The sequence below is a fragment of the Pangasianodon hypophthalmus genome, chromosome 5, assembly GCF_027358585.1.
Source record: "Pangasianodon hypophthalmus isolate fPanHyp1 chromosome 5, fPanHyp1.pri, whole genome shotgun sequence".
NCBI classification, from domain to species: domain Eukaryota; kingdom Metazoa; phylum Chordata; class Actinopteri; order Siluriformes; family Pangasiidae; genus Pangasianodon; species Pangasianodon hypophthalmus.
In genome coordinates, this window is record NC_069714.1 from 26438073 (window position 1) to 26449501 (window position 11429).

The following is an 11429-nucleotide window of genomic DNA, read 5'->3' on the forward strand; positions in this document are numbered from 1 at the left end:
AGACACAGAAACAGAGACAGACAGTGACACACAGCAAGACAAAGAGACAGAGAGACAAAAAGAGAAAGACAAAGAGACAAGGGGAGAGACCGAGAGATAGAGACACACAGAAAGAGACAAATTGGCAGAGAGAGAGACGGAAAGACAGAGTGAGATGAAGAGAAAAATGCGGAGGGACACACACAGACAGAGAAGCACAGGCAAAGACAGAGAGAGACAGAGAAAAACACACAGAGAGAGAAAAGGGGGGGAGATAAGCAGAGGCAAAGACAAAGAGAGAGACAGAGAGAAAAACAGAGAGAAAGAGTTCCTTTTTTTAGTCTCAGTTTCGTACTCGTGCCATTTGTGGGAGATTTTCTTTATCGTCGTCGCCCTCGGCTTCGTTGTTGAGTAAATTTATGAGTGTACCAGAAATTACAGGTCACAGTGTATTATGCTCTAACAATAGTATGGATTGCTTTAGGCTTTTATTTCAATTTTTAAATAATACGATAAATTTCAGTAGGGTGCCTGCACATCTTCAGTGCTTGGCCCCTAAATATAGTAAAAAAAAAAAAAAAAAAAGATATTATTTGCAGGAAACAAAGAATACATTTGATTCTGTCACATGTATATATACACATATATACATACATACATACATATACATATACATATATAAATACATAATCGTGCACACTGGGAAAATTCAGCGCGAGTGTACGGGGGCATTTTCTTCCTGGGAACAGCGAAGTTGACAGTAATGTGCACCAATATACTGTAAATTTCTGTGTGTTATGGAACTTACTACCAACAGCCAATAAAAAAAATGTACGGTATGTATGATATGTAACATGTATGATAAAACATGCATGCTTTAAGACAATGTCCTGTTTGTACATGTAAGTACAATGTGTCAACAGCACACATTCACAGTATTCATGCATCTGGTCATTAAAAATGTGCGCAAGGTGCCGTGAATTGTGCACACAGAAACATATTGCCAAATGTAGAGCATGCAGAGAAATGTGAGAGCGCGAGCAGTTCCGTTCTGCGAGCACTGAGCACTGAGTCACGCATGCTTCCTTTCTCCAGGGGCATATTTTTAATGACCACGCTCACCGATATTTGTCTGTGCCCATGCTGTTCACATACAGACAGCAGCATCCAAGATGAACAGAACTAAATCAAATGTCCCATGATGCTCCTGAGTGAATAATACCAAGTAGTTACTCCTTTCAGTACCAGTACTGACGAGTACCTTAATGAGGAGTGCTGTATGATGCTGACGCTGTATGAGGGTTTATGACTGTGTGAGTGTGTGTGTGTGTGTGTGTGTGTGTGTGTGTGTTGACAGCAGTGCAGGATTTGTCAGGCGTGCTCCTGGTGTTTCTGATAAGCTCGTGTAGAAGGATCAGGATGAAGTGTGATATCACCCAGCTCATGTTTCCAGACAATATGGAAGTACTGTGAAGACGATGTTTCCTGTAGCTGCCTGAAGACAGGAATTATAAACAGTAACGGCAGCGTTACACGGTGACAGACAGATGGATGAATGGATTAAAACGGACAATTACGATAGCTTAGATACTGTGAAATCACTTTCTCTCATCGGGCTGCTCAGACGTGTAGAGAATATTAAAACCTCAACGCAGTTTTGATGAAGGCTAAGAATGGATAACTGACATCGTTGGCTGTGTTTGGTCAGAGGGTAACTAATACAAGGGTTATTCTAGAATAGCCACGCCCACTTCACGCAATTCTCCAGATTTATTGTGCCCATAAGACCAACTATAATGTCATTAAAACCAATGAATTAATTTTTCTCTGGGACTTCAGTATTAGTTCGTGTAATTTCTGGGTAGTTTATTCCATGACTGTGTGATGAACTGAAGTCAGAAAAACAAGTACCATTTTAACAGACGTTTTCGTAGTTTTCGAATGTTCTCACAATCTCATCTACACTGCTATGCATAAGTATTTGCACCTTTCCACATTTTATAATGTTCCAAATAGGGCTTGGCAATATGACATTATAATATCGATATTGTGATAAATTATGTCACAATACTCTTTACTGAGATTTTGTAGATATTGTGATAACTTTTTTGTACAATTTTTTAAAATTGTTTTCACTTTTTTAATTAATTAATTAATTATAAACTGACAGGATGCAGCTGCTGTGATGCTAAAGTTTCACACTTAACACTATTTTTTTTTTTTTCACCTTTCAGTGTTAAAATAAACTTTTAATATTTTTTATTTAAAAAGTATTTCAATAAAATATGTATAAATACATTCATATGACGGGGACATCACTGATCCCCTGCTAGACCCCCTTTAGTTTGCCTACCAAGCTATGCAAGCATCCTATTTGTGGACTTAAGCCCGGCGTTTAACGCCATCGTGCCAGATTTCCTCCAGACTAAACTGATGCAGCTCTCTGTGCCTGCCTCCTCCTGTCAGTGGCTCACCAGCTTTCTGACAAACAGACAGACAACAGCAGGTGTGGTTGTGGAAATTCACAATCAACACTGGTGCAACCCCCCAGGGATGCTGTCCCCGCTGCTCTTCTCCCTCTATACAAACTACTGTATCTCTACAGACACATCTGTCAAACTCCTCAAGTTTGCAGATGACACTACAGTCATCGGCCTCATCCAGGATGGTGACGAGTCTGCTTACAGAGACAGTTACATTTGGGTGTCTGGTGCCGTCAAAACAACCTGGAGCTGAACATGCCCATAACAGTAGAGGTGACAGTGGATTTCGGAAAGAACCCTCCTACTCACCATAATGAACAGCACAGTGTTAGCCATGGAGTCCTTCAGGTTCCTGGGCTCTACAATCTCACAGGACCTGAAGTGGGACACCTACATTGACTCCACAGCTGAGGAAGTTCCACCTGCAGCAGGACCTGCTGATACGGTTCTATTCAGCCATCACTGAATCACTTCAATAACTGTCTGGTTTGGTTCAGCCACCAAATTAGACAAAAGAAGGCTTCAACAGACTGTGAGGACTGCTGAGAGGATCAGTGGTGCACCCCTGCCCTCTCTCCAGGACTTGTACACTTCCAGGATCAGAAAGCGGACTGAGAGAATAATCACAGACCCTGCACACCCTAGCCATGACCTCTTCGAACTCCTCTCCCCGGTAGACGCTACAGAGCACTCTGCACCAAAACAACAAAACAACCAAAACAATGTTTTTTCCCCCCCTCACAGGCAATTTCCTTCATGAACAGTTAATACAGACACTAATCTTCCCTAAAGTGTAACTGTTGGGCTGTAGTGCAGTATACTACTTCTGCCTCTAATTTGTAACCCACATTTCCTGGTTTGCACATGCAATACTGTGTATTGTTTATAAGGGTCAGAATTATTTTTATATTGTTCTGTTTTCTTCTACTTTTTTCCCTAGTTTTTCCTACAAATTCCTTGTAAGTACTTTCAAGTATCATGATATGATTTATTTTCTTATATCTCCCTCTCCTAGTTCCAACCTGGAACAGAAATGGATAACACAGGTTAGTTAAACTAAAAAGCGGAACGCGCCGCCCCCCGCCACCCCCCCCCCCCCCCCCCCCCCTCACCCCCCAACCATCAGACACATATTGAGAAGAAACAAACATTTAGTGTGAAAGCAGGCTAATTAGCTACATACACACAACATGGCCTTGTCAAATAACACCTAAGAAAAATAAAAACATACAAAACACAGCCAAATTGTTTTTTTTTTTAAAAAAGTGTTGCTAGTCGTTATTTAACATGCAAATCCAACTCAGGTACCAGACATTAGCACAACAGCTACTGTGTTAATGAAAACCTTTACATAATACACAATACGCAGCAGTGTACGATTCATAATTGCACACACGAGACTCAAAAACAACACTGCAGAAAATAAGCCTTGAATCAAATTGCCTGAAAGCCCTGAAGGCTGCTGGGTAAAAAGAAAGAAAGAAAGAAGGAAAGAAAGAAAGAAAAAACAACTCACAGACTCTTGTTCTCTGAGTTTCTTTTCTAAAACCCTGACAGTGTTAGGGAGAGAGTTACAACAAGGAACGACACAAATCAACACAACCAGATGCAGCAAAAGTCACATACGTATGGAGAGGACATACACACACACACAACGACAAACTTCTGAGTGTGCACAAGATATTTTTCCTTGTTCACATTTTTTTTTAGTATGCATCTTTTTTTTTCCCACAAATGTCCCTTCAGGGGTTCCATACAAAACTGCAGGAAGAGTGGAAATATATCATCACTCGCATCACATCCAGCTTTCTGCTAATATTCTGTGTTCAAACTTTGGGAGGCGGGGCTTAATGCCAAAATGCGGAGTAAAAAAGTAATTGTCCAGGAAGGCCGCTCTTTACAGCATTCAGCTACACAGCAAAGTTTTGTTCATGTTTATAGATGACAGCAAGTTACGTGTGGCGTGGTTTGAGGCAGATATTTACAAAAAAAAAAAAAAGATTTGTGCCGAGACAGATTTCTATTACTTATTAACTAGAACAGGAGCACCAAACACAACTGGCTGATTGGCTCCTATGAGGATAAATGGGAAATTGTGTCCATTTGATTGACATGTGCAGCTTAAACGATCATCCAGATGGTGAGAGAACTCATAATAACAATCCACTACATCACCCAAAAAATGCTTCATCCATCAACGAGCCCCTTAATAATAATAATAATAATAACGACAACAACAATACTGCAGCATCATGACCACAGAACACATTTGGAAACCTGACACAATGAAAATAAAACCCCGTCCTGTAGAGTCTCTCGTTTCTCGTGTTGAGTTTAAAAGCTACAGCAGCAGTTGGTGTTTAATGGAAATGCTCCTCTATGGCTTCTCGAACGCAAACAAGAGCCATAAAAGTGTTTGAAAGAGCAATAAAGTGCCTACCTGCAGTTGGGTGGAGGATCCAGAGTGATCTCAGCCAGCTCCTTCTGGATTCTGTATGAGAGACAGGAGAGAGGGAGACAGGAGCAGGGGACAGAAGGAGACAGAGGGAGGGGATGTGTGAGAGAGAGAGAGAGAGAGAGAGAAGGGGGGATTGGTGAGTGAGATCCGTGTGTCTATGTGAGTGTGTGTGTGTGTGTGTGTGTGTGTGTGTGTAAGAGAGAGAGAGAGAGAGAGAGAGAGAGAGAGAGAGAGAGAGAGAGAGCAGTCGCGAGAATTCGAGTGCCCTCTACCAGAGCAGCGCTAACTGCACGCCTCGCTCCAGCTAACATGGCTGCTGCCTCTTTGTTCTCGCAGGCCGGAGCCCAATCTGAAAAAAATCGGGAAAGAACTTCTGATCCAAAGGCCACGCCCCCCTCACCCCAGGCCCTGCCCCTGGCCGTTCCACTCACTTTAAGCACAAAAGGTTGGCTTTAAAAGCTTATATGCAAATGAGGCACGAAGGGTTGGGAAGGGAAGGGGGTGGGAGAATTTGAGTATTTGACAGGAGCTCTGAGGGACTGTCACGAAAGCATTAGCAGCAGAGTGAGGAGTGCGCGAGGGCAGGATTTGGGATGTTTTCAGCATGAGGGAGCGCGGTTTAATCGCCCTTTCTTCCCACACATGAAGAGCCTGCAAGCTTTCTGAGATGAGTGTACTCCTTTCTTTCCTTTTATTCCCCCACTCCAGTGATGGCGAGTGGCTCTGTGATAGGAAACAGCATTAGAGTTCAGTCCTATAACAGTAATCGCCCATAATAAAGAGATTTACTTAAAAAAAACACACACACATACAATTTACGTGAGGTTTGAAAGCACTTAGTTCTCAAAGAGGGGTGAGGGAAGTATAGCCATTGGGGTGATTTGGAACCCAGAATGGAAATAACAACCCACCATTATCAAAGCTATATAGAAATTACTGGCTTCCTACAGTTATTATGTTTGACTGGTCACATGAAACAAATGGATTTCATCTCAAATCTCAAGAAGTCAAAAACATGTAACCTAAAAGTACACAACATGGCCAAACCTGTGGACCCTTGAACATCACATCCATATGTGCTTCTTCACCAAACTGTTCACACAAAGTTGGAAGCACACAGTTGTACAGAAAGCCTTTGTGTACTGTAGCGTTACAGTTTCCCTTCACTGGAAGTAAGAGACTCAACCATGTTCCAGCATGACAATGCTCCTGTGCACAAAGCGAGCTCACTGTTCCCCACTGAACACCTTTGGGATGAACTGCAACGCTGACTGCACCCCAGACCTCCTCACCAACATCAGTGTCTGACCTCACTAATGCTCTTGTAGCTGAATGAACACAAATCCCCACAGCCACGCTCCAAAATCTAGTGGAAAGCCTTCCCAGAAGAGTGGTGGCTATTTTAATGGCAAAGTGGGAACTAAATGTGGAATGGGATGTTCAACACGCACATACGGGTGTAATGGTCAGGTGTCCACCAACTTTAATGTCAGCTTGTGGAGCTCTTGGTTTAATACACTAGAGCCTGTAAGTAAGATATAAAAAAAATGGCATGTTGTTCTGTTATAGGAAAATATAATAAAAATGCCCAAGTTACTGCCATGAAGGTGATCATTTTTTCTCTAACAGCGCATCTCTAAGTGTTTTATTCCTCGGCAATTTCACAGCGATTACAATTTACTATCTAATAAAGAATGACATATCATGCTTTTTATCTTTTTATAGTTACATTTAATGCTGTGTGACATCCACGAGACAAGTTTAGTTCCCGTTCTCACCTATGTTATAACAGCTGTAAAAAGTCATTCCCGACAGACAAAACGCAGTTTGGCAGGTTACTGAGAAACCACAACGTGCATACTCCTCTGTCCTGAGGTTGTCAGAAAGTTACAGCTTTACTTCTGAGTGATACTAAGCACTGACACTGGAGACTCCTTCCAAAAATGTTAAATAAACATCTCCTTGGCAAAAACATCACCAAATTACATGTGTTTTTTAATCTATTTCTGTGCAGCATGTTCTATAGTATGAGCTGTTACTATAGAAACGATAACATATTACAAGGAGCACATTAACATAAACGTTGCAGGTAGCACTACAGAAAATTAATCAACACACTGTGGTGTAAGCAACAATATCTAGGGTTAATATAACTGCTTTAATCAATGTGTGCACCAATCCCATTTTCCTTAATTAAAATCAGAGCTACATCTAATACTTCCCAAGATTCTTTTTCATTTAACAAGTACAAAAGCTGTTTAAAGCAGTGTTTGAGAGTACGTGAGTGTGTCTGTGAGTATGTGAGTGTGAGCGTGAGTGTGAACTCTTCTCTTTCATCTAATGATGAGCTTTAGATAGAAATAATGATCCTCACTGAGATGTCTGACTTTTTAAGAACCTGTCAATCTTTATTACGCCGAACCTTCATCGGAGCAGATCAAGAAAATGTTATATCTGATCCAGGCACTGTTGATCCTATATTAAAAGCTCTAAAAGATTTGGATAAATTTAGCACATTTTCCTTCAGTAGGATCTTTTCTCTAAAAAAAAAAAAAAAAGATTCTAATGATGATTAATGAAGCACAGGTGACATTTCCTGCATGTGAACTCTATGTAAGCTCACATCTACAGCCACAGCATAATGAGTTACACATTTACCAAGTCTTAGTGCTTTTATGCACTAACTAATGAGCCTAATAACCGCTCTGAGTATTGCCCTGGTTAATGAATAACCCAAACTGCTGAAGAACCTGCGCTGTATAGAAGGTTTTCTGAAGATTCTCGGAGAATAAAGGCTCCGTGATTGTAAAAGGCAGCGGCCTGTAATCCGTCGTTCACCCTGAGACGTGTGTGGGAAGAAATTACCTTTTGGCGCTGGAGGACAGCTTGGCTGGGGTTTTGCTGGACTGTTTGGATGCTTTCTTCTGCTGTTGCTGTGGAGGTGTGGGCTGCTTCCTCTCTTCCTGCTCCTCGGGCTCTGCTACCGGAGGATCTCTCTGATCGGCGTCTGAACTGCCGCTGCTGGTGCTGGGACTCTCGTCGTCTGACCTCTGCCTTTCTCCGGACATTTTTTCTCCACCTTGGATCAGAACACGGAAATGGTTATGAGCTCGGGAGGCATGCCGGTGCAGCTCTGTGGTATTACTGCGTATTAAAGGTGAGCATTATGTCATGATGCATGAAGATTACAAAGTAACAGCAAAACAGCAGTGCCACAGCTAGAAAAAAAAAGTTAGTTTTTGGTTTAAAAGTTAGTTTTTATTTTGTCTAACAAGAAAAAGCAAAAAAATTATACAACTGGTGTGCAAAATAGGCTTTAATGCGACTTAATGCAAGCAGCAATGTGATAAAATACCAATGACGCATGTAGCCTGACTACACTGTGAGATGGTATTTTTCCTTTTTCTAATATGATACTGAAATCTATTCAGCAATCTAAAAGCACTGTCCAATACCAATATTGATCTAAAAACCTTAAAAAAAGAGAAAAAAGGCTTTAAAACGAGCCATTTTTAATTAAAGTACTTTAAAATTTCTGGACTCAAACTGATGAAAGAAAGAAAGAAAGAAAGAAAGTGCAAACTGTGATTAGACAATTTGCCAATTTGTTGCCAAAATTAAAACAATTTTGAACTAAAAGTATTGTAATTCCAGAATAATAGTTATTTATGCCAAATAATAATAATTATACATAAATAGAAATATAAAGCTACTCCCTGTCACTATGGTAACTTAGGTGGCTGCTGTTACTATTATTATAATTAATTATCAATTATTATTATTATTATTATTATTATTATTATTAATATTATTATTATTAACGTCACTTCACGTTACGACGTGCTACAAGCAACAGTGGGTTGCTTTCAGGGTAGATTTGTTTCACAATCAGATCAGATTCTTTTGTATTGTGATATCTGACCCAGGACTTTCTGCTGATAACGTCCTAGAGATTGATTATGTGCCCTTGCTACAAAAAAAAAAAAAAGAGCTAAAATCTAGACATTTTTTGGCTTGTCCCTCCAGGGCTTAAGTGTTCTATATAAAACCCTACAAAAGGATGTTTGGCGATCAGAGAGAACCAGTTTATGAAGAGAACCCTTGAGGAACCTTGAGGGGAAAAATGAACATTGTTTTGTGCAGCATTTGCATTCCTGAAACGTTTGGACGAAAGCATAAGGACAGTCGTCTCTTCTAGTCTGTTACTTTGTTCAAATTGAAAGCACAGTGTAGGATGATGTGACTGTTTGTTTACTGCAATAAATACGCTTTTCTGTGAGCAGCAAACTGGCAAATTGGAAGGAGTGACTGAATGACTGGATGTTAAAATGTTTCTTGTTCCTTTTTTAGCTAGAATTTGGTCCTAAGATAAAACACTCACGGTTTGAGGAACATGACCAAAATATCATAACACAACAACTGACATTTCAACGATACACAACACGATATACAGGTTATATATTTTTTTAAATAAAAAAAATTATAATGAAATAAAAATAATAAGATTCAGTTCAAAATCATAACATCCAATCAGCTGCTTGCAATCAGAGTGTGTAAATATATATATATATATATATTTTTTTTTTTTTTTTTTTAAATTCCAGAAAGATCTCAAAATACATGCAATATCACAGAAACGTGTTTTAAACATAATTTATCACGATATCGGAATGATATGGTCATACTGCCCATCTCTACAGTACGCTCCCACATTTTATCAGCAGAAACAGACACCATGAGCCCTACCGTGTATCATGTATCATAAAAACATCAAGCCAAGAATCCTGAAAAGATATTTCATGCATACAGTAAAGTAAAAGCGATCCTTTCTTTCACCGGACGTGAAAGTTCAAAAGCGTGGTCAGAAAAGGGAAAAACGTTTACAGACGTGAGCTCATGACTAATATTTCATTCCTTTTGAGTGACCATGATGGACCACTTGAGCATTATCGAGTCCAACTTTTCTCAATCTGACATGCATCATCACTGCCGTTCACCTCCTCGGGACAAACTTCATTCCATCCTGACTGTCATATCGATCAAGAAAGTAAGAAAAAAAACTAAACAAAAGAGTGACGTGACCAGCAGGACACAATTACTTACACCAAAGTGCTGTTATTCTGCAAGGGCATGATGCATGCACGTTTTTTTCCCTCCTATCCAGCACTACTCATACCCTGCTTCAAGCATGCACACTTGAATCCATCAGAGCTCATGCATGGCCTTCAGGAACTCCATGCAACATTATAACCGTTCACATGGTCATGATAGTCTACAGAGTAGCAATTTCCTGGCTTAATTATACACAGAGGCTGGAGCACATTGTCTGTCCAGACCTGCTTTAAAGGGAAACACTTTCACTTAAATGCCAATAATATTCACACATGCACTAAGTAATGGAGGGAGGGAAAGAGGGGGGGAGTGTTTTGCAGATTGAAGAGGTGCAAAGGAAGGCAGCAGAAATAAAATTAAAGAAAGGACAGAGACAGAGAGAGAGAGAGAGAGAGAGAGAGAGAGAGAGAGAAGGGGGGGGGGGGGTTGAGACGCAAAAGCAAGAGCATTAAAGAAAAATAAAGCGTTTGCGTTGACTTTAGGACTAAAAATCCACATATACCATTACGATCAACTCATGGAGCGGGGTTCAAACGCCAATCTATCACGCATTATTGCTTTTTGTGCGGGGAATTTTGGAGGCGCGCGCGAGGTTTGTTTATGCTCCACTATCAGCAACTGATGCGTGAAGTCAGTTTCTCTCTCTCTCTCTCTCTCTCTCTCTCCTTCCACTCTCACCCCCCCACTCTCTCTCTCTCTCTCTCTCCCTCTCTCTCTGTGTGTGTGTGTCGCGCTCGCGCTTCTTCTTCTTCTTCTTCTTCTCCTGCTTCTTCTTCGCCTTCTTCAGCGCCTAAATAAAAAAAGACAGCACGCCGTTTTCGGTCTCGGCTCGAACCTCGGAGCTTCCCGTTTACCTTAGACGCGGTCGTGTCCTGATCCGGGGCGGTTAGGAGGATGAAAAATCCCGTCGAAATGGAGCCGGAGGAGGAGAAGGACGACGAACATTGGAGAGCAGGAAGAAGGAGGAAGCGCTGCGCTTCCGGGATCCGACCGGAAGAGGGCGCTGAACGGCGCGCGGGCGCGGGCGCGCGCGCGTGAGGGGGGGTGTGTATGTGAGAGAGGGAGTGAGAGAGAGGGCATAATGGCTTTCAAAAAAAAAAAAAATTATGTATATACTACTTTTTTACTACTCTTACTACCTTCTTTCTTACTTATCTACAAGACTACTTGAATTTCCCTTCGGGGATAAAATAAAGTTTATCTTATCTTATATATAAATATATTATACTGTTTAACACTTTATTAGTTTGGTTTTTGTCAACTCATTTCAGTGTAGTTTTAGTTTTTAGTCAGACATTTTGACATTAATCATGATCATATTTTAGTTACTTAGCCTAGATGTTAGTTGTAGTTCAGGTTTAGCCAAAAAAAAAAAAAAAAAAAAAGAAAACAATTAA

At 40.7% G+C, this 11429-nt stretch overlaps 1 protein-coding gene across 1 annotated transcript in view; it reads right to left on the reverse strand.

The window, feature by feature from the left end:
- Positions 1 to 11040, reverse strand: part of ube2e3 (ubiquitin-conjugating enzyme E2E 3 (UBC4/5 homolog, yeast)) — a 58320-nt gene extending 47280 nt beyond the window's left edge. Inside the window, exons 1-3 of the mRNA XM_026912955.3 lie at positions 10887 to 11040; positions 7786 to 7999; positions 4903 to 4953 (exon numbers count right to left, since the gene is read on the reverse strand). Of these exons, the coding sequence (XP_026768756.1) occupies positions 4903 to 4953; positions 7786 to 7988 (254 nt within the window). The 5' untranslated portion in view covers positions 7989 to 7999; positions 10887 to 11040. The remainder of the gene's footprint in view (positions 1 to 4902; positions 4954 to 7785; positions 8000 to 10886) is intronic.
- Positions 11041 to 11429: the final 389 nt, after the last annotated feature.